The sequence below is a fragment of the Sander vitreus genome, chromosome 18 (genome assembly GCF_031162955.1).
Source record: "Sander vitreus isolate 19-12246 chromosome 18, sanVit1, whole genome shotgun sequence".
NCBI lineage: Eukaryota > Metazoa > Chordata > Actinopteri > Perciformes > Percidae > Sander > Sander vitreus.
The window spans coordinates 19,738,680-19,762,570 of record NC_135872.1 but is presented as its reverse complement, the minus strand read 5'-3'; the positions used below and the strand labels follow the sequence as shown (position 1 = coordinate 19,762,570).

The 23,891-nt window shown below is 42.9% G+C and overlaps 2 protein-coding genes across 4 annotated transcripts; one reads left to right on the top strand and one right to left on the bottom strand.

Annotated features, from left to right (window-relative positions):
• Positions 1 to 66: 66 nt before the first annotated feature.
• On the top strand, positions 67 to 5,890 carry wdcp (WD repeat and coiled coil containing). 2 transcript variants are annotated; one of them, XM_078274209.1, is made up of 4 exons: positions 67 to 204; positions 1,055 to 2,957; positions 3,305 to 3,425; positions 4,372 to 5,890. In XM_078274209.1, exons 2-4 carry the CDS (start codon positions 1,056 to 1,058, stop codon positions 4,560 to 4,562), a joined length of 2,214 nt encoding a protein of 737 aa, XP_078130335.1. In that variant the 5' UTR covers positions 67 to 204; position 1,055; the 3' UTR covers positions 4,563 to 5,890. The 2 variants fall into 2 exon arrangements, with proteins under 2 accessions (XP_078130335.1, XP_078130336.1); XM_078274210.1 differs by lacking the exon at positions 67 to 204 and having other exon boundaries at positions 215 to 2,957.
• Positions 5,712 to 23,891, bottom strand: mfsd2b (MFSD2 lysolipid transporter B, sphingolipid). Of its 2 annotated transcripts, XM_078274213.1 has the most exons (15): positions 23,789 to 23,891; positions 22,830 to 23,189; positions 18,464 to 18,589; positions 18,233 to 18,357; positions 14,883 to 15,006; positions 12,738 to 12,816; positions 12,401 to 12,582; positions 10,986 to 11,076; positions 10,098 to 10,219; positions 9,499 to 9,582; positions 9,249 to 9,332; positions 9,003 to 9,112; positions 7,508 to 7,651; positions 7,086 to 7,262; positions 5,712 to 6,296 (listed from the first exon to the last, which is right to left on the bottom strand). In XM_078274213.1, exons 2-15 carry the CDS (start codon positions 23,169 to 23,171, stop codon positions 6,248 to 6,250), a joined length of 1,839 nt encoding a protein of 612 aa, XP_078130339.1. In that variant the 5' UTR covers positions 23,172 to 23,189; positions 23,789 to 23,891; the 3' UTR covers positions 5,712 to 6,247. The 2 variants fall into 2 exon arrangements, with proteins under 2 accessions (XP_078130339.1, XP_078130338.1); XM_078274212.1 differs by lacking the exon at positions 23,789 to 23,891 and having other exon boundaries at positions 22,830 to 23,208.

The following is a 23,891-nucleotide window of genomic DNA, read 5'->3' as shown; positions in this document are numbered from 1 at the left end:
CAAACACAGCAAACACAAGACGGCTATAACTCAACTACATATCCCATAATGCACCGACAACGTTAACGTTAATTTAGCTTCCGAGTCAATTTGAAACGAACATTTCAGACACATTTCGACCCGACAAAACGTGATTTTATGGACGAGAAACTCAATTTCTGTATTTAACACGGATTCCACATGAGATGCTTGTGGTTTTATAAGGTATTCGTAGAGTAAAATTACATGTTTGTGTGGAATTTTACTTTAATTATTAGTTAGCTTGCTGCACATAGCTAAAGGTTGACTAAATATGCATTATGAGGATGAATTGGAAAACTTCTGCGTCTCATAATGGGGGCTAAGTTTATAACCTTCTCATTTTAACCATATATGTGATAACTTTGCTGGCTTACGTGCAGTTTAGTGTCACAAATTGTTTTCCAAAAACTGAGTGTCCCAAATGACGAGGGTCTTATTTGAGACAGGTTAAGGTTAGGGATAGGGTTAGGGTAGCACAGGTGGTTTATCAGGTTCATAATTAATTAAGGACATTGTATGGGGAATTTGGGACACTAAACTGCACGTATACCAACTTTGCTTAAGTAAGGTGGTATTTTGTTATATTTTAACGCTATACAGTTGTTATAGTCTGATTTTCATATTCAAGGTAATGCTCCAGTAATACAAATGTCAATTATCAAAGATGTGTAACATGCACACCTAATTTCGATCATGGCAGTTTTACCACATCTAAAAGACAAAATGATTTGATAAGACACTCCTACTCAACACATAGGCTAGTTTTGTTAATGCCCTGACCTGTCCCAAGAGGACCAGTGTGTTGTTAAGGTCATTCAGGCGTAAGCAGCTAAGTGTGAGGCGATTAAGGCATGTACTTGGAAGGAGACACGACAGGCTTTTGCTATTCTTGATCTGCATAGGTATAGCCTAGGCATAGGCAACAATAGCTACTCTTGTGCAGGACCAGACCACATACAGGTCTCTGTCATCAATGTAAACTTTCTGAGTCATATTTTTTTTTTTTTCTCTTTCGCTCCTTCATACCTGCAAGGATGGATCTTGGTAAGGCAAAGCTGCTTCGGACAGGTCTTAACACTCTACACCAAGCCATCCACCCTGTGCATGGGATAGCATGGACGGACGGCAGGCAAGTCTGCCTGACAACTCTCTTCTTCATCAATGGTGAGGTGAATTTTGGGGACACAAACGTTATCGGGCAGTTTGAGCATGTCTTCGGGCTCTACTGGGGCCCGCTGTGCTGCTCTGAATCACCGGCCTTGCTAGCTGTTCAGCACAAGAAACATGTCACTGTGTGGCAACTGCAGCTCAGTGCGCTTGAGCAAAACAAGCTGCTGTGCACTCAGACTTGTGAGATGAGCGAGCCTTTCCCCTTGCTCTCCCAAGGCTGTGTGTGGCATCCTAAACTGGACATCCTGGCTCTGCTGACCAAGAGGGACACTTCTGTCTTGTTTTCCGTCAGGGTGGACAACAGGAGAATCAAAGCGGACGTCAAAGGTAGTGGACTTATCCACTGTGCATGCTGGACTAAAGATGGTACACGTCTGGTGGTGGCTATAGGAAGTTCTCTTCACTCTTACATCTGGAATGACATCCAGAAGAGTCTGGCAGCCTGCTCCTTCTGCCCCATCTTTGATGTGGGAGGCTACATCTGTGCCATCGAAGCCACGGGGGACGCTCAGGTAGCTGTGGCTACAGAGCTCCCTCTAGATAAAATCTGTGGGTTAAATGCCGGCATAGCATTCGACATGCCGTCAGATGCTGAGTCCCTGCATAGCCACGGCTCGCATATGGTCATGTCAGAAGAAGACAACTTTCCGGACTCGAGAAGAAGATCTTTTGAATCAGATAGGTCCAGCGTCACCAGCTCAGGCCCTCTAGACCTCACCCACCTCCTGGCGAGGCACCGTCGCTCTGACCCCAGCCCCCTGATTCACCTGCGTCGCAGAGACACTATGACAGGCTCAGGCCAGGACTCCTCACACCTCATCCTGGTCACCTATGAGCGTAAAGTCACTACCAGCCGCAAAGTCAGTATCCCGGGGATTTTGGTTCCAGACATTGTGGCTTTTGACCCACGTGGCTCCACAGTTGCAGTGGCTTCCAACACCTGTAACATGGTGCTCGTGTATTGCATCACAGCCTCCGCCATGCCAAACATTCAGCAGATCTCTCTGCAGACAAACGAGAGGCCCAAAGGAGTCTGCTTCCTCAGTGACAAGATGCTGCTGCTGATGGTGGGCAGACAGAAGTCCAACGACCCTGCCTTCCTCCCGTCTTCTAACGCAGATAAATATATTCTTCGTCTCGTAGCTAAAGAGCTGATGCCCGATGGAGAGACTCCAATCCCACCATCCCCCTCTGCTCACAACCATGACTCTAATTTCTGCGCAGGGATTAGAAGGCGCTCGGAGCATCTATCTAAGGATGAAAGGGAGCGCCCAGGGATTAGGGACTTGGTGTTACCTGGAGGGGCAGTTTTTCGTTCACCAAGCAACAGGCGTAAGCTGGTGGAGGAGGTGAGGAGCGGCGAGCCCAGCCCCGTCACCAGCTCTGTGGACTTCTCCGACAGAGCAGCGTCCAGTGCATCCTCCATCACCGTGGAGAGTTTTGACATGGACCATGTCAACCGTATGACCAGCCTGGCGGTGGCCGGCCAGGCCAGCAGGAACTCCAGCCGGGCCAGCTCTCCTCGTCACGAGCCTTCGGACAAGCTCCACACAGACCCAACGCTGCCTATGCCTGGAAAGACTTCAGACCCCGCCAAGGATCGCGCACTGGAGCAGCTCGTTCACAACATGGAGAGGCTTTTTACGCGCTGTGCAGATGTACAGCAGTGCCTGACAGAAATCAAAGATTTTACCCAGAATGGCAAGAAGGCCCTGAGTGTCTACCCCAATGCCTGTGAACCCCCGTATGTCAATGTCACATGTCAGGTACAGTTTTACTCACTACATTTTCTCTGTGTATTTGTAACTGACAGGGATAACAACCCTGGCTAGAAGGATGGAGATTCCCTTTCTTTCTACAATCTCTTTCATGAGCAGCTTTTGCATGAGAGGCTTAAACGGCTTAATCAGCGGGAATTTACACTTAAGGGATAAGACAACTGAAATACCTGGACCTGTTTAATGTGTTACAAACACACAGCTACGGTGTGTTATCAGGTATCAGATTAAGATAATCAACTGTTATAAAAGCATCTTAGCTTGACTTCTTTGATTTATTCCTGATGCGGACTGTTACTCTTTTCTTTACTCTGTCCCTCTTTGTGCAAATGCAGAAGCAGTTATCGGAAAATGTGTTCATTGACGAGCGGAGGCCAGTGTTGCTGTGTGATGGGAAGCTGTGTCTGCGGGCCCTCCAAGACCTCTTCAACCTAACCATTGTGGAGATGATGTATGGTGTGTGTGCAGCCTTTTTTTGCCTCCATTCTTTGAAACGGCCCTTCCGAGTTTGGTATAGTTTTTTTTAGTTAGTTTGTTAGTTTAATTGTATTTCTGCGTAATGCCAAACATTTTGGCCCATCCTACATGGGATTACAAGACTCCACAAACTTATTTAGCAAACGTCTTTTTCCGGTCGCATATACAAACCATTCGGAGAAATACATGAATACAAATATATACACGCACACACACAAACAACAAATCCTCATCTATACAGATCATCTCGGTAAAGAGCTTTTTTCCTCTTCTCCCAGGTTTTCTCAAGATACCTGGCTAATTTATATGTTTCACATGTGAATAAGTCCGTGTAAACCTTAGAATTGGTTTGTCTTCACTACAAAGCAGTACGTCTAAGCCGCGTTCTTCTTGCCTGTGAGATTAACCATGTTGTGAGAGAGAGTGTGAGTGAGAGGGTTAATAAATTAAAACCACTTAGAGGAAACCCCTTGCAGGCCTCTTGGCCTGTATTTTCAGCAAGCGTTTATGATGGGTATCCCTAGTCATCCGACAGATAGGTTGTCAAAGTCAAACTCTCTGCAGTTACTGTTGTCTTTTTTAAACCTTCAAGCTACCCATTCAGAATGCATTCTAATTGATAAATTATTTTATTGTACAATTTTAGACGACACTTTTTAGCATTGATACCATACGTAAGCTATAATTGGAAGTGATTAAAGGCCTAGGTCAGATTACAAGGTTTTAAACAAAAGCAGCTTACTACTAATGAGCATATTGTTTTGTTGCTGTAGCAACATACTGTCCTAAAATGAGACACAAGCAGCAAGTAATAGCTATCACAAACTACATTTTGCGGTGGTTTAACACTGTATTCGATTATTAAACAGATCTCAGACGTACCGAAAACCATGCTCATGCCAATAGTCTTGTGTTATTTTTACAGGTCCATTGTGGATTGTACTCGTGGCCGATGCAGACGGCTTTGTGCCTCTGACGTTCAAGTCCCAAGAGGAACTTACAGTGCGGAACGGGAAGCGGAAATCTGCCCTCCGGACTCCGGAGAACTCCGTCCCATCCAGTCCAGCCCCCAGCCATGGCCCCAACACGACAGAGGCCTCATATAGTGCCTATTAACACACACCTCCATTTATGTACTCATGCAGTTATAACGCTCTTACTGAAATACATTTGAGTGGATCCAAGTATGCAGTGCAGAGTGAATGTGGCACGAACATGTAGAGTCTCACTAATGCAGTTATATGTCAAATTTATTTTTCTATTGAAAAACAGTAGTGAGTTGAAAAGGGCTGCCTATTCACATGTGATGTTTACATGTTGCTGCTTTGAAATGAAAGCTTACCTGAAAGAAGTTTGAGCACCGAGCAATGTTTTTTCTTTAATTTCCTAATTCCTAATTCCAAATGAGGTGTATGAAATTTAAATGTTATCCATAGAATTATATTTAGTTTTGGCTCTTTCATGCTGAAAAGTCCCACTAAAATGAATGTGTAACACTCAAGTGTAATTTAACCTTTGTTATACAATGCTCTGGGTTATATAAAAATCATATAAAATGTTGAAGCACTTTTTCTCCTACTGTATATTTGTAATGTTACCAAGCTCAGTAACACAACTGACCACTAGAGGGGGCAGGACTCCACAGAAACTTCCCTGTCATTGCTGTACAGCAATGATACTCAACTTGCTTCACACAGGGGGCACTTTTGCAAAATAAACACAAGGCCAGGGGCCAGTTAATATACAACCTGTGATGGCGCCTGATATTAGCAACCTTGCATACATCAATTGCCATTTGGCAAATTAAACACAGCGGTTTAGGATTGGTATGAAGTGGGAAAATCAAGGCAAATTCATCTGTCTATTTTTATCGAACGGCCTGTTTTCAACCTTTTAAGTGGCAAATCCAGTCGCAGCAGCTCGCACAGGTCAGGTGTACGCAGGGGCGTTTCTAGGATTTTAGGACATCCGGGAGTAGCCCGGACCTGACGGGGTCCAGGGGATCCTGGGCAAAAGGTCGGCCAGATGACAAGCACTGGCAGCATGTAGGGAAGGCTGGCGCCATTCATCTGCATGTACTGTGCTGCAGTAACAGAGAGACAGACTCGGGCAGGCTTCGAACTCATGATGTGAGCAGGGTGGAGCGGGAGATAAGGCTAAGCTCCTAACATTTAAAAAAAATCCGCTTTGCACTCCATCCAAAACCCACATGGTCTCTGTCTGGCACCTTATTCACATTCAAAGTGCAAAAAAAAAAAATTCCAGTGAAATTCATTTATTTTTATTGCGAATTAGAAAATGGCAGGGGCCATAGGTTGAGTATCACTGCTATACAGTGTCGTTCAGAGCTCTGTTGAAGACCAAATATGTTTTAAAAGTGTATCTTGTTATAAAAAGACATCTTTTGGTAGCATTTTGAATATTAAATCTGCATAACTACTTTACACTCCTTTGTGTGTTACTTATTTTACTTCAGCAAAGAGACAACACACATTTATTCGGTCTATCAACCATCCTCTACAACATTTATTCATTTCATATCATCAGCCCTCAATAATCATGTATCATAAATAAATAACAGCGTTGTAGAGCTAAACACAGCAAATAATCATATACATTCATTTATATAAATTAGGTAATATTTATATATCCAAGATGACTGCACAGTACATGTGAAAATGAAACAAAAATGTTTACATTAAAACAATTTAACTATCAGTGTAATATACACTAATGAACAACTTTCCAGCAGCGTCACTGGAATACGTGGCTTTGTGAATTCACTTCATCCCAGATCCAGGTCACACATTACTCAAATCTTCCATTGTTTTGGAGCTGATGCTTTGTTTCCTGTGGGAGACATCAATGTGTTACATTAATATTAGCAGTGGTGGAAAGTTACTAAGTACATTTACTTAAGTACTGTACTTGAATACAGTTTTGAGGTACCTTTTTTCATATTTCTCTACTCCCAACTTATATTTTTCAGAGGCAAATAATGGACTTTTTGACTCTACTACATTAATCTGACAGCTGCAGTTATTGGTTCATTTTCTGATTGAGATTCTACATGCATAACATAATCACATTTTAATATATTAATAAAGTGAAATCTTTATTTTGTAACATAAATTGGACACAGAGAGGAGCCAGCCATGTAACACTTACATGTGTTTAGCATTTCCGTAAAATTGGGGGACTCCCTAGAGTCACAATAAAGAAAGAAAGAGAGCGCCTGAGATATCCTGACTTTAATTCTTTGGTATGGGCCAAGCTCCTACTCCTACAATTCCCATGTTGCATCTCAGTGGTGTCTTGCATTAGACCCTGATTGCCTCATAAGTGTCCAAACACAGTTTGTAATGCAGGCTTTCTGTTGAAGATGTTAAGTCTCAAACCCAAGACAAACTTTCTAAAAGAAAATAACTCTGATGATGTCATCAGGGTTATTTTTTCAAACTTTAAACAGCTCCCTCCGGAGGTACAGAAGACATTTATACAACTGTATTTACAGGCTGAATAGAACTCCCCATGACGAGTAAACTGAACTTAATGTGAACAGTTAATGGAGTGCCCTTTTAAAGACCAGTTGGTTTACTTTTTTTTTTCCTCAGGTGTACATTTATGATTTCTGCTCACCGTAGCTCATCCAGGCAGAGTCTGTTCCTGAGCCGTACGTCTTCGGTGATAGGATAGAGCAGTAGGATCATTAACCCCGTAACAATAAAGGCCACTGGGGCAGCACCAATCAGCAGCTTCAAGGTGTACACTACAGGAGCAGGCTGCTTGCAGGCGCCGGTGTCATACCCTGCAAATCTACACACACACACACACACACACACGCAGAGATCCAATTTAAACCCAGGTTACAGGAAATCGATATCCAGCCTGACGCTGCAATACTGCAAATGAGTAAACTCCACACCTTTCACATTATGAATCATACATCAGGTCTGGGGTTAATGCATTTCTGCAAGGTATCATGACACGCTAAGTGCAGTTACAGAGCATCATGGAGTATGTAAATGTATGGTGCATGTGGGATAGTAATGCAGACTCACTCCAGGCAGAGGGTGGACACCCCCAGGGAGATGCCTGCAGCAAACTTAGTGAAGAACACGTAGAAGGAGTAGAAGATGGCTTCATGGCCTTTACAGTAGGGGTTAGCCAGTCTGAAGTCATCCACCACATCTGGCAGCATAGACCTGAATTGCACACACATACATGCAAAGTTGAATGCACACCAATCTATGTTTTTTTTTTTTTTTTTGCAGAATCTTGTGAGCATGTGTCCCTTGTCTTTAATTCTCAACATCGCTCTAAGACATGGTAACATTCTAAGCCGATGCATGCCTAAGACCTCCCTCATGGTCTTACTCTGATCATCTTATACAAGATGGTAGCAGCTGATGATGTTAGGTCTACTTATAGCGTTCTGATAAACTGGTGGGCTAAAATTACAGAGCTAATAACACGATTAGATGATGAGCAGCGGGCGGTACCACCGGCCTCGGCCCACAGACAGGATAAACAATCGGCCCCTTCCAAAATAAACATGCCCCTGCGGGAGGCCCCTGTAATTTGGGGTTTTGAAAGGAGGGGACAAGAGATGAGTGAGGAGCGGAGGCGGCAATAGAAACGACTGGAAAAACAGACACGGAGAAGAAGACTGCTTTTCCTCTGGCGGTGTATTAGCTCTGTGATGGTATAGAAGATTTATAGTAGACGCCGCCTCTGATTCATGAAAATGACATCACTTCGATGACCGTGACATGACCTACATGAATGGACAGGGCTCTCTAGGTACAGAGTCACCACTGACAGAAGGTTGGTGCACTATTGTGGTTTGACTAATGGCACTTTGCATCAAATCAAAGGGAACTAACATGAGCAGCACAACCATTGCACAGACAGACATATTGTAGCACTGCAGTTACATAAACAATGTCAGAGGTTTAGGGGATTTGGAATATTCTGGGGATATAAAATAAGCTGTAGCATATTTCTTTTAATCCCCATGGTGGAGGCCCGCTGAACATAAACTTGGCAGACGGTAGAGAGACGCCCTGGACAGTCCCAAATAGGGTTGACATTTTGACAGACTCTTACATTTCAATACCGCAGGCAACACAAAGAGTCTCCAGTCTACCTGGCTTGCCTGTATTTAAACTGCTAGAGGAAACTGGAACATCCGAGAAGAAGAAAAAAACTCTTGATTTATGTGATCTCATAATAGATTATTTTGCTCAAATATTTCAAAAATGTTTTGTTTATTTACAATTTTGGTGTTTTTAAATAAATGTTGATCCTATAAGTGACATTTTGCCTAAAGAATAATGTGGGATGACCTTTCCCAGAAAATGGTAGAACTGCGAACAACAAGGAAACTATCATATGTGGATCTAGATAGATCTAAGGACATAAAGACAAATAGACCAAGAAAGGTATACGCCTCTTGATTCCCATCAAATATAGCTAAATTGTTACGAATAAAAAGTGACAAAAATGACGATCCTCTCGAGTGAAGTATGATCTGATGTGCTCTGAAAGTCTTACCATGGCAGCAGGAGCGAGGCAGCCACACTGAGTCCAGAGGAGACAGCCACAACGTAGGCCACCACAACATTGGGGATGAAGACCAGCATCATGGTGAAGGGCATGATCCACTAGATAGAGGGAAAGAGTCATTTAAAAAACAAGTCTCACAGATGAGGATGCCACATTGCCAACTTTGTCTGCAAAGATGGAACAGAGTGTAATAGTCAGCGTTAAAAGCTACCAAAATAAAAACAGTATACTCACTGTGATACCGCAAAAAGCTGCCGTCTTCTTCCCAAACCGCTGCAGAAACCACTGCCACAGCGGGATGCTTATCACTGCAGAAACCTGGGTAAACGTGCAAACAGTCATACAATTGTACCAATGTTGAAAAATATGTATCTAGTTGCTTTTTTTTTTTAAATCATACCACTATAACTCTGTATTTTACAGACAAGTTGCAAGTCATCTTTGGGTACTTGTGAGGTGAATCAGTGATAAAAGCTATTCTCACCAGGATGGTCAGCACAATATTCTGGAAGTGATCCCTCAGGTCGGCGGCGTAAGTGCAGAAGAGGACAAAGTTGCTCTGTACCAGCTGCAGAAATCAGAGATCAAACTTTCAGATATTCAGTCATGTCTTGTCTACTCAGCACTGTCGCTGGGTGCTCAGCTTGCTGCGCCAAGTGCCGAACCAAGTGACTGGAGAAGCTGCTGACGGTGTTTTGCAGTGATTTATTCCCACTCTGGGCTCACACGGATGACAACTGACACCGCCACGGAGATGATAGGAGGAAAATATACAGGAATAGATCCGATGCAAAAGTAGGAATAGTCTGCAATAATTTAAACAGCCTAAACCCCAGGTGTGAAAACTGAATTATCTGCCTACAAGTGACAGACAAACAGCAAGAATGTGCTGCGCTGCTATCACTCTCAAGAGACTGAAAACATGCTTTAAACTGTGAGCTTTCAGTAAGTGCTCTTCTACATTGATCGAATCAACATCGAGCGCCAGTAATTCTTCGGCATTGTCAGGATTCCAGAACTCCATTTACTGTAACGTTGAGGGTCGTGTCTAAGAAGTGTTTTATAAATAAATTAGCTTTATACCTGAATGGCGACAGTGATGAAGAGGAATGCAGCAGTTAGAGTGAGGTATGGCCCGTGTCTCATCACCAGGATGAAGCCCTGATGGAATGGGATCTGCTTCTCTGTCCTTGGGGTGTACGGATCTGAAAACAGTAACACGTGGAATAAGAATATGAGTATGCAGCATATCCAATAACATGCGGGAAAAGAAAGGCGATGTGTTTGCTCACTGGCAATCCTGGAACTGCCCCTGCATTGCAGTGGATGCTGTTTGTCATTTAAAATAAAGATAAGAGAATGACAGCTAACACTGGCAGAGTCCCAAGTGGTTCAAAGACACACTCGCGCTGTGGAAAGAAATGTAAAAGATGCAAGGGAAAGCGTTACGTAGTATGCATCTCAGACCAATAACCCAAAGGGATGCCCCGCTGGCTACTAATTTCATCTCCAACTGTACTGGTTTGAATCCAAAATGTGTTCATATCTCATTAGGGCTGCAACTAACACTACTTTTCATCACTGATTTATGTGTTTAATCATTAGCCTATAAAATGCTGTCACAAGTTCCCAGAGCCTAAGGTGACATCTTCAGATTGCTTGTTTTTATCTAACCAACCGTCCAAAACTCAAAGATTTTCCGTTTACAACGTTATAAAAAAGGAGAAGTGCAACCAATTCATCACATGTTGAGTGTTGCACTTCAATAATGTTGGGGCACTCTCAAGAGACAGAATTAAAATAACAATGGTCAAAATCAACGTCTCAAGCGCATTATGAGATAACCGCTTTAAATCATTCCTTGATTAATATACTTGTTGATTATGCTTCTTTTTTTTTTTTTGTTTTTACTTTTATTTAATTGTTTCACTACTATAGTTCTCAGAACCCAAAAAAGAAAAAAAGTCTCACCATCTCTCTCTTTGACTCCCAGGAACATCACCAATGTGCAGACGAGGAACACACCTCCTACAACACCAGCAGCTATCATGTACACCTTCTTCTGCAGAGAGAAAGAACACACATGTAGCAACATCCATCCATCACTTCTTACACAGCAAAGCACAATCCAGTCTATTTTAAGCCTTTTCTCAATCTTTAATTCATAATGTTCTCAAATGCCTAAATAATTCAAATGCTTCATTTCGATATGCTATGCATCCATTCTGGATATGGTCACGGTAGGTGTCAGTTTTTACTCAACTGGTAGCTAGGTCTACATGTATTTTGTTCTTCCAGTTCTTCCGAGACGTCCTGTGTTGTTTTCCACATCAGTTAAAACTGCGCATTTCACTGTACAAATACAAGCATAAACAGGAGGAAACCTCAAGTACATCTGTATCCTAAAATACAGCCTTAACCATTTAATGCCGTACCCTGACAGGAACTACTCTGCCTTAAACAGCCTCTGTTTGTTTGCTATTTTTCCATGTGGCTCAGCCCAGCGGTTCATTATTATTTATGCACATCAAACACTCCCTGTTTCCGAAGGCAGACCTAGTTTGCCCAGACGGTGTGCCACCCTCACCAGCGACCGCAAAGGAATGTAGCGGGTGGCTGCAGAGGGTTGGCGTGGTGAGCGGGTCGCCCCGATAGGGTTCACCCAAAATCCATTGGAAAAGAACCATTTGAAGCCCAAATAGCTGCGGTGCAACCAAAATCCAACGCAGGACAGTTTGGACTCATTTTATCTCCACAAAAAAATCCCATGATGGATTCCCTGCAGCAGTCGTGTTTATTCACAGCTCTGCAAACTGAAATGTGGATGTGAATGTGTCCTATCATGTTCCTTTCCCTCCAACTTTAGGCCAAGCTGCAGCCACCTTGAAGTAACAGACTAATACTTCCAACATAATGAATCTGGAGTGCCTTGTTCCAAATGTTGTGGGTGGGATATAAATAGGCCTAATCACTTGCAGACTGTGAAGACCCCTCAATGTGGGGGCCACAGTTTGGAGCCTGATGTGAGGGAGGAATCCCCTTTGTGGTCATAAGAGGGGAGCTGGCTCAGGATGTCGGGTTCAGATATCAAACAGTGGCGTCTCCTTTCAATCCCATGGGTTTCATGGATTAAAACATGAGGCCATTTTGGATGTCAGAACCTGTAGACAGTCTGTAAATATGGACCCAATTTCGAACAGTCCTCCTTTTCATTCAGTGCTGCTTTTTTCGACCCCCGGGTATTTAGCAGAAGTAAACCGCCTTGAGCACACAACGCAGATCCAAGTTAAGTGAGAATGCTGATGACAGTCCGAGTTATTTTCAAAGCAACTCTGCGGCCTACTTTGAGCACACCTGGGCTCCTTGTTTGGCACGGCGACACTTACTGAGTGTGACAGGTAGTCCTGGGAGCGCACCAGTCTCGTGACGATCTCTGCCCCGCTGCTGTTGCCAAGGTAACCGGCAGACATGTTGTGAGGCGGGCAGTGCTTCAGAGTGTGAGCACTGGCCACGATCTGGCCCTGGATGGCAGCGCCCACAAGTGTCCCCAGCACTTCCATTGTCATTCCTGGCATCACACAAGAAAAGATCAAGCTATCAGTTCCAGCACTTACTTAAAGAAATTCACACATTCTTAATTCTGAACTGTTGCAAAAAGAACAGGACGATTAATTCAGCATTGCAGGCATTAAAAACTGTATTTTTCATATTAAAAGAGCTTACGGTAGGCAGTGGCTGAGTCTCTTTCCTTCTGGTCTGTGCTCAGGAACATGGTGAGAGCAGAATAAGGCACGTGGAAGCACTGCAAAGGAGCAGAAAGACACAGTCATGGCTCGGGTAAAAAAACAAGTCTGGCACAGCAGCAGTCAAACCGTCGCACAAGGGTCATAATGGTGGAGAAAGATAATTCATTTTAACTTGTTTTTTAGATTTCTTAGCCTGGCAGCATGGCTCTAGTTGGTTGGTCCACCACTTTGGCCCAGACCAAATATCTTAGCAACTATTTAATGAATTGCCATGACACTTTGTACAGATATCCATGGTTCGCACATGATGAATCCTAATGACTTTGGCGATCCCCTGACCTTTCCTATAGCGCCACAATGAGGTTGACATTTTTGGTTTTGCGTGAAACGCATTAACAACTTTTGAATGGGTTGCCATACAATTTGGTACACATATTAATGTTCCCTTCAGGATGAATTATAATCACTTTGGCCATCCCTTAAAGGTCCCACATCATGCTCATTTTTAGGTTCATACTTGTATTTTGGGTTCCTACTAGGACATGCTTACTGTACATACTTTAATCTTCAAAAAAAGCGACACTTTCTACCTATATATAGTATAGTTGTGACATCACAACCGTACAGAAGTCCTGACGGCTCATTTAAAGGCACCGTTTCTGAATACGGGCCGTCTGCATTTCTCTGCCGATTGAGCGTTTTGATACTTTCACAGTGTTTATTTAGCACCTCGACCTGCTTGATAATTGAAATCTCACTTTTTACAAAATGGGACCTTTACCTTGAAATCTAGCGCTATCATCAGGTCAAAATGTGAACGTGTCCAATACTTAGTTTTATGACTAAATGCCTGCAAGACTGATGCAATTCCCATAAGTCTTAGATGGTGAACATGGCAAACATTATACCTGCTAAACATTAGCATTGTCATTGTGAACATGTTAGCATGCTGGCGTTGTAGCTCAGCCTCACAGAGCCGCCGGCATGGCTTCCCACTCTCAGTTGTGTTAAAATATAACATTTGACTCAAAATCAAATGGCAACACCCATGATATCTTTAGATGTCTTTTATCTGCAAGTTCCTGTGAAAATGCAAAATATACACTGTATATCAAAAGCAATCTCTGCAGTTTCCATGTTGGCGAAACCTCAGCTCTCTGTTTTGTCCTTCCTCACCACCTCTCCCAGAGAATAGGCAAGCAAATTGAGTCCTGCTTCACTTTGTAATTTACACAAGGGCTCAGTCAGCACTACGGAAGCCACGACGAAAATAAACACGGCCGTGAAAAGATTTTCTTCAGCCGCTGGTTCTATGCAGCATGTCATTTATGGAGCCTTTACTGTATGCAAACATTTATAGAATTGAACCTGCTTAACCGTCCACTGCAGATGGAAGTGAGAACTAATAAATCTGATAGAAGCCCATTATAGGTCATTATAGGTTGATTACATGAACAGATGATGTATTGCATCCTAACCTCTGTTTACAGACTGTGACCCTCTGAGTGATAACAGCTGGCCTCTCCCAGCTTACTTCACACAAACACACATCCAGAGACAATGAAGGAAGGCTAAAAGTGGTAACCAGCATTTACCCAGCAAGAGGTTCCTGGCAAAACTGACCGTATACTTATCAAGTAGTTAGAATGACATGCCATTACAGCTCGCCGCAGTGTGGCTGTAGCGGTCCACACGCTCTGTAGCACATGTTATATGGGTTACCCCAGAGCAGAGAGGGAGAGAGATGAATGGTCCGGACCATAATAACAAAAGGCAACCTAAATAACTACACTTCCCTCTTTGAGGTGAGGTATCTAAGAGCTCTGGGCTCTAATCTGCTGCACGTCTAACAAATCAAAGTGTAAATCCTACCGGGAGCTGCCGGAGTCTGGCATGAGATGACTGTAATCATCTCCACTTTGTTGTTTGCAATGTTTGCAGCATTTTATCTATATGTTATGTAATTTTGTATCTGCACACTATGAGCTGCATCAATCAGAGCTTTTATCTCCCACTTGCAACCTGCTTGCACTGCGTGTGAAGTCCTGCTGAGTGATCTGAAGCATGCGTGCGCCATTTCAGATTCCTCAAATGTACTTCTGAAAAGAGCATTGGTACTTACAGTGATGAGGGTTTGGTAGAGGCAGTAAAAGCCTAGGTACCAGAAGAACCTTCCGCTGATGAAAGGAGGAACAAACCAGAGGTAGAAGTAGGAGACCACCAGAAACGGAGTGCAACCCACCATCCTAGAGAACACAGACATATGCCAGGTGAGACTAATGCCTAAATGTTCATTTGAAGCAGAAATATCACAATTTGTTTTCAGATACAATTATCTTAATTACATGTCATGATTTGTGTCAAGTTATTACGATTCTAAGCTATCTCCAAGCAGCCGCCATCACCATTTTAAGCTGTCAGAGTAGGGATGACAGTGGTTTTGTTATGTAATATTCATAGCAGTGCAGAGTACAAATCAGGCCATATTTCTAGCAGATTACAGGGAGGCTAAGCTGACTGCTAAATTATGTTGTTGTAAGTATGATAGGAATCTGTCCTGGGAGGGACGGGCAAGCAGGAAAATACCATAATATTTCAAACCCAAATAGCGTTCAAAGATCAACACACACACACACACACACACACACACACACACACACGCATGCCCACGGATATTCAGTACACACTCAAGCAAATGCAGCATGAAGCAATTCTGCTGTGTTGTGCTTTTCTCAGAGCTTGGAGTGATACGTGGGCCATGTTTAATTCATAGGTAAACAACTGGTATGTGTCATTATGGTTAAAGTGAACAGCTGTGTGTTTTTGAAATGAAGCAAAAGGGGGGGTTCATGGATGATCAACCGTATGACTTTTCTGCAAACACCAAAATATCATTCACCCTCTCATTTTGCTTTAAAGAGCAAATGTGAATGTTTGTCACGCGGTGTTGAGCCTGGAGCAGCTGTAACATCAGCACATCTGCAGGTAGTAAAAGGTTGACTGTTAGCATTTTTGGTGACTGTGACAAAACCAGCAGGGGTTCTGAACTCTGACCCGCTCGGCAGCAGGAGTTATAAACAGAGAAAGTGGGAGAAAGAGGTAGAGAGAGACAGGGAATGGTCATTTCTAGCATCGTCCAGCCCTCCCACCTCACTCTCCTCCTGATTGTTTGCTCAAACAAAGGCGGCTGACAACGCTGGTGCTGCAGTATTGACCGCTTGGTCATGGGAAGCGATGAAAGGGCCCCGGGGTCGATGAATGGGACAGTCAGAATGTTCCTGCAAGATGACTGTGTTTGGGGAGAGGCAACAAAGGCACATGCGCCAAACACATATTTTCTCACGCATCAGGCATGGGTGAATACATATTTACACCTGTCCCAATAATCGGCACAGTCTTAATTAAGCCAGGACGGGTTTTTAGGAAGCTGGCACACATATTTCTCGCCTCTCTGACTTGTTCAGGACACTTGCAGAATGTTAATTAGATGGTGTGCAGTGGAACAGAGGGGATTAACTGTAGCAGAGGTCTGGTGGGTGAGAGTTGATATTGGGTTTAGTAGTGTTTATACACTCCACTACATTTCAGTGGGAAATATTGTACTCCAACACATGATTTACTTTCCAAATTAAGATTTACATTAAAAAAAAACATATATATTGATAATTTCATAAAATACAATCTAATGTTAAAGATTAAAACCTAAACAATCTAACACACATACTGTATTTTATCAATCACAGGGGCCAAATAAGTAGTAGTATTTTGCTGATAATACTTTAATAATAATAATAATACAATAACTTTACTTCAGGTTCTTAGTGCTGTTTGTTACTTGTAATGGAGTATTTTGACATTGTTGTATTGGTACTTTGATATATCATCACTGTCACCTTGTCTTTCTCTAGCGGAGACAATTTTCTATGAGAGAAAAAATCTTTTACTTGCCACTGGGATTGTGCATTACTACAATCACAAAATAATAAACAGGGCAGTACCCAAGAGGGAGTTTTGGGCCAAATGACTCCATCCTAAAGAACTCCAAGATAGAAATCACTTTGTGTCTGGCTGTAGATGTGACAGCCAGAGGGGGAAAAACACTTCCTGTTGGATGGGCAGAGGGGACTTTCCAAACAGGGTCAAAACTGAGGGAGTGTCTTGCCATCTCATCACAAATACTGATGGACACACGTTTAAAATACCCATGTATACCACATACACACACACACACACACACACACACACACACACATACACACAAACACACACACAACACACAACACACACACACACCTACAGCTTCACGTGGGTAATCAAAGCTGATTTAACAGCCATCAGCATCTGTCTGCTATTGAGCGCGGCTGGCTGGCCACAGTGGACTTGGTCCCCATCCAGCTCTGTCAGCTTGTGTGTAATCTATGCTTTATAATGCAGTAGGCATTAGATACTGAATGTGTAATTACAGTAAGTGTCTCGCTAGTGTGTTTAAAAGACATATACTGCACACATGCCGCTTATAAAATCATCTTTGCGAAAGGGGATTTATGAAAATGGATGGTAATAGCTTTATATAATCCACAATCATAGAGCCACAACGTTAAATTGCACCGAAAGGCTGTGAAATATTGAGCCTACAAAGAAACAGTTGGATGATGCCCAAATGTGAAATGAGGTGTCACATAAATGTATTAAAATGTCAACGAGCAGCACGGTGGCAACACGATTTATGAAAGAATGCCGATGAACTTCCTTGTCTATTGTTGTCTGTCCTCAAAAGGCAAAAGGCAGCTCACACCCTTGAAGCATACAGTATGTAAAGCTCATCAGAGGGAGTGCGGGAACAGTGTACTTAAAGCACAAAAGCTATTTATTCAGCCCAATCCTCAGGTGAGAGGCTCAGGCCTGAGAATAATTTCAAAACCAGCCAGAACTGGAGCACAGGATTTGTTTTTGTTCTCATTTTGCACAAACATTAGCATGATGTAGCGGCCATAATTATGTCTGAGAGATGGGAGCAAACCAAAACAAGTTTCATAATCTGTCGACAAATTGCAGTCCTTTACGCAAGCTTAGCTGTATGTCAACAGCAGCATGAAAGAAGGACCATTTAGCTTAGATAAACAAAATACTAGCTTGCTTCGTTTATTCAATTGCTTACATGCCATCCTTTTCTAGGTTACAGTCAAACAATACAATGTTGTGAGTTCATTTTACATAATCATAATTTTCTTTTGTGTCAATATCTTAAAAACAGTAATAGTCCTTCCCTTAAGAACTGTCTTATTATCAATATTTGTGTGCAATCATATGTTTTGAATCTAATTTTGTCAGAGCCGCCTAGCGCTACCTTTGAGCCGATGAAAAAATCTAAATGTAGAAATGCGGGGAACAGCAAGAAAAGGAGTAAGAAACAAAACAATGACTGAAATGACAACGATGGAGTTTCCTTCATCGTGTGAGCAGGGAGCTCACCAGGGCATGAGTCTGCCAATCTTGGTCCACCTGCTCTTTGTAATGAGGAATCCGACCACAGGGTCGCTCACTGCACCCCAGGCTTTACCGATGAACAGCACCATGGAGGCCTGGAAGGCGTTGATCTGCAGAGCAGAACAGGGACAGACTGGAGTTAGAAACACACCCATGTATTCACATACAGGAGCCATATACACGCTTTCTAATTCTCTTTGTCCTCAAACGCATTACCTGAGCGACATCAAGCAGGTAGATTTGCAGGAAGAAGGCAGTGGCGCTTGCAGCCACCTCCTTGGGCGCGCCGCCGATGGCGAAACACAGCTTACTGCATAATGTCAACTTCTGGCCCAACTCAGTCTGTGAAGACAAAGGTGACAAGGGAGAGGGAAAAAATATGAATAAGACAACGGTGGCCTTGCAGGTCAGGTTGCTAATGAGCAAATTCATTTTTCTCCTCTGCAAGCATTCTGATGAAGAATCTCATTCCAAGTGGGAACAGGAAAGAAGGACACCACCCACTGAAACATGTACTATAACTGCTTACTGTTGAGGTTTAAACTAACTATAAGGTAATTGCTTTCAACATGGTTATGAATTTATGGACACACATTGTTTGCAAGTTACACATTCATGGTAACCATTCATTCGAGGCCAATAGATGTCATTGAAAAGAATATATTCAGTTTAAATTGTGCAGGCATTTATAGCATATTTACCTCCTACTCATTCCTGGAACAGGAAATCAGGAGTATAAATACAAAATGTGTCACTTTGTTAGCCAACATGCATGGATGATTCAGTCATAACATGATCAACTGTATGTTTCTGTTTCGGAATATAGTGTTTTAATGAAGGCCCTAAAATCCAACTAACTAAACTAAGCTAAACTTTAGACTATACTTCCCAGACACACCAATGTGAAGCAAGGTGTGTTGCTTTCAAATAAATGAAGTCATTAGAACAGACTTATGACTCATAAATACTGAAACCTGTGGTCATTCATAGTCTGAATCCTTTCGAATTCTATTTCAGGTGCTCCTAAAATAACATTCCTTCTCATCTTACTGTAATGTCGCAATGATTCAGTGATTCAGTGAAATGCAAAGAAAACTAGGAGTAGTTGCTAAAGTGCAACCACGTCACACTGCAGCTGTGATGTATGTGGAAGATGAGTTAGACGGTGATCTGTTTCTTCGTGAATTCCACTCCAAAAACACGCAAAACAACAATCAGGACAACCTTAAATCATCGATTTTCCTGTAGTTTCATCTCCGTAAATGATAGGTTTCTCTAGCAGACAAAAAAAAAAAAACGATGCTCATGTATAAAATATGTGTGCGTATGATGTGTGTGTTACAGTAAAATAGATCAGAGAGGATTAGAAGGAGACCCCCTGCTGGCTGTTTGCATTTTGGTCTTTCTGCGCAGACACTGAGGCACATGGAGCAGCCTAAGAAACCCACAAGTCATCCACAGCTCCGTTTCCCCTCACCGTGCTCTGCCAAAACCATCAGGCACGTGACTGTGTGTGTGTGTGTGTGTGTGTGTGTGTGTGTGTGTGTGTGTGTGTGTGTGTGTGTGCGCGCGCATGTGTGTGCAGCAGGAAGAGCAAGCTTTCATCTTCACACATGAATAAGACGAGACACCACAGTCTAGGGAGCCCAATATTTACGACTGTCTCCGGGGCTGTGCAAAACCTTTCCCTTTCCCCCCGTTCTGTATAACCTTTGGTGTCAGACACCTTTGGTGTCAGACTCTCTCTCTCACACACACACACACACACACACACACACACACACACACAAAACAGTGTCACTCTACATCTAGAGCCTAGGCTTGGCCCACAGCTACTCTCCTCCGAGTTTTATGAAGAGGGGAAATCACCAAAGTAAATGCAGCCGCGACCGACACACTGTTATTATCCAGCCCACGTTTTCTCTTCATCCTTTTTTGCCCCATCGAAACGTGGAGGAGTTGGAGAACGACAATTACCAAGGAGGGAGGTGTGTAATTATTCAATCGCAAGACAAGCGGGTCAGAGGTAAGTAAAGGCTGTGCGGCGGTTTCAACTTCAAAACTCTCTCTTCTTCCACTCTTGCTGCAATTACCCCTAATTGGAGAGAACAATTAAAGTCTTTGGTGTCTAGTGAACGCTGCTTAACTGATGATGTGCAAAAATACTCCAGTGCATCCAGCACTACTCTCTTTCTCTGTCTCTAAACTGTCATTGTCGCCCTCGAACCACTAACTCTCAATCTTTCATTGCTTAGTTCTTATCATCAAAGACGATAAGCAGGATATCCCTTCTACTGTTGTCTGGATGCACAAACAGCACCACTAATACACAATTCAACACACACACGCACGCACACACACACACACGCACACTCGCACACGCACCAAACACAAACACACACACACACACACACACACACACACACACACACACACACACACACACACACACACACATGCAGAAACACTGGCTGGGACTAAAGGGAGCATCTGCAAAGTTCTGACTGTCTACAAGCAAGGGACAAGGACAGATAAGACTAATCTCTAAAGTTAATGAATCCTTAACCGCTAGAGGGAAAACTATTTAAAATGTCTGAACTGCACCGCAAGTGATTTAAATCAGGATTGAGGATAATTCTAGTGCAAAGAAGGGAGGAAGAAAAAGCCTCTTGAGCCAGCTCAGCTATATTCTCCGAATAAATGTGTACATGTAATGTATGGTGTTACAAAGTTAAGCTGGTAAAATGGACCCATAAAGATGTTGCCTGGTGATGCTGGCTAAACTCGCATGGAATCGATCCAGAAAATCTAAAGATGGACAGAATTTAGAGCCAGTCGTTTAGTCATTCTCCAAAAACTGCTCCACGTGCGAGTCAAAGTGACAAAACTCTGTACTTTAGTGATGAATCAGGAGGCTCTTTTTGTGAAATTTGCTGTGGCAGTTCACTGACCATGGATCCGTCATTTAGTCTCATTCACAGAGGGAGAAACTGCTTTCATCTATAATGTCCCACTTAGTCATCCGATCCGACCTTATTTGACTTTTCTCATACACACAACTTCAAAATTCCTTTTGCGGGTCCTAGTTGTTCAGAGAAACATGCAAGTCTTAGTTTTGTTCATATTTACTTTACTGTAAGTCAATTTTAAATATCTAGTGATATTTAAAGAAATGAATAGCACATTTGCAGCCTTAGTAGCATGTACTGTGTGGGGGTTAAACTTGTAGTTTTAAGAGAACTTGCTGTGTATATTGAAGACATGTTACAGTAAGTCAGGGTTGTTTCCTTTGATTTGAACAACAATGCTAACCACAATGAAAGTTAGTGTCCACTTCAGTTCCTACTTTGGACTAGCTCTGGCCCAAAAGCGGAGCAACAAGAGCAGCTTGGAGCAGCAAGGTCTTTGGTGCGAATAAAAACTTTTGTCTCTATATACTGAAAAAAATAGTCCAGTTTCCATCCAAATATAGTACAAACTCATTTCCAGGAAATTGGCTGAACAAAATGCAAACGACTGTGCCATGTTTCATCCACTACTCTTATGTGAATGTTAATTCTCTAGTTCACATTCAAGTTCTGCCATCTTCGGGGGAAACTTCCTTCACAATGGTTTGTTTTTAGTCAAATTAAAATCTTAAAATGTCAAATCCATTGAGTCAAATTAAAGAAATACTGCAGATTAGATAGAGGTTTGGCAGAGATGAGGCAGTGGCAGAACTGGTTAGATCAAGTGATGTAACGCTGTTTCATGGGAAACCTAAGTCAATGTAGCCAAACAGAAAATGAGTGACTAACAGCCATAGTATTGCATTACAACAGTATTTGAAACACTGTCTGCATAATGTGGTATCTACCTAAATAAAAGGGCAATGCACCTTTGTAAAGCCTTGGTTCTCAGTCTTTACAGCATTACAGGCCATGAGATCCTGAAGAGTATCAATCTGAACACACAGCTTCTTCCAAATCCATCCGGCACAAGAAATGAAAACACACTCTAATACACAAAAGATGTGCTCGCTTCACAGACTTATCACCTTCTAGCACTCAAATAGCAATCATCCATTACGATAAAGAACAAAAGATCAAACAAAAAAATGAGAGGAATGTCAACTCCGTCGTCTTCCCTTTCTACTGTCTATTCGCTGTCATGCTTCCTATCATGGCTGTGATTACTCATCACTCCATCACTTCAATTCACAGATCAGGCAAAAGAAAGCAATCATCTACAGCAGGTCATCCCATCAATGGGAACAACCTTTCTCAACTGAAAACAATCAACTTCACACACTGAATCTACTGGTCGATTACAGTTCACACAGGAAAACAATGCAGCTGATTAAACACAAACAGATAAGCGACTAAAGAGATCACACTTTCAATCTTTTTTTCCCTCTCCATCCAATCATGTGAAGTCACTCGCAGCCAAACTAAGCCGCAAAACACACCAGATGAGATTGAACATTCTCACTCAGATTTAGTGTCTCACTTTGCAGCAAGGGTACAAACAAGGGTTACACACAGCGTGCCATTACATGTGATAACAACAATAGAAAAGAAGCAGCAGAAACAGGTGAGCTTACCTGCTGAGGAGTTTTGGGGAACAGCGGTTCAGTTGGCTTGATGAGCTTCCCTGCAGAGCCCTGCGCTCCCTTCTCTCCCTTGGCCATGGCTGAGAGACTGTGTGTGAGGCGACAGCCGTACTTCTGCGACTGTGTGTGCGAGGGAGTGTTGAAGTGAGTGTGACTGTGACTCCTTGTTTGAGCGAGAGTACGAGGAGCCTGCCACTGGGTGGTGTGTGTCAGAGGCTGAAACTGGATGTGGCTCTGACTCCGGGTGTGTGTGTGGTGCGCGTGAGTGACGGCTCCAGAGGCTGGGAGCTCCTCCTGCTCCTCTGTGACAACTCTGCCGCTTTCTGCTGCCATTCACATGCTGTTGTTGCTCTGGAATGAGGCCAGGAGGGAAGGGCAAAGTCAGACACACACACACACACACACACACACACACACACACACACACACACACACACACACACACACACACACACTCAATGACAGGCAGGTACTGCAACATACAAGCACAAGAATGCAGGCTCATAAACACACAGACAAAGACTTTGGATGCATGAAAAAAACACAAATGGGACAATGCACAAGAGCAAAGTGGAATACAGATGTAGGAGAATGTCACAAGAAATCACACACACACACACACACACACACACACACACACACACACATGCTGACACTCTAGCTTAAGCAACCTTTTTTGAATATACAGCCTATTAAAAGTCAAATGTCAGTCATGTTACCATCACCTACTGCTGTATTTGACAGCTTGCACAGCTGGCCGTGGTTGAGAAAGAGATAGCAGGGGAACAAAACGCACAAAAACGCGAACATGTCCCGTGCAGGAGTGTGTTGTCTGCCCCTCATACTATTACTGTAAGTGCATCCATAAAACAACCACTCTGCACACCTGATAAGAACCTTGAAGCCAGAAAAAAAAAAAAAAGGAGGAGAAAACACAATTAGGACCTTACCCCGTGCTGATGGAAAAGCAGCCGGTGCTGTCAGTGGTTGTAGTTCGGTAGTTAGTTAGTTTTGGTCCATGCAGTGATCTGCCAGTCAGCCAGACAGTCAGGC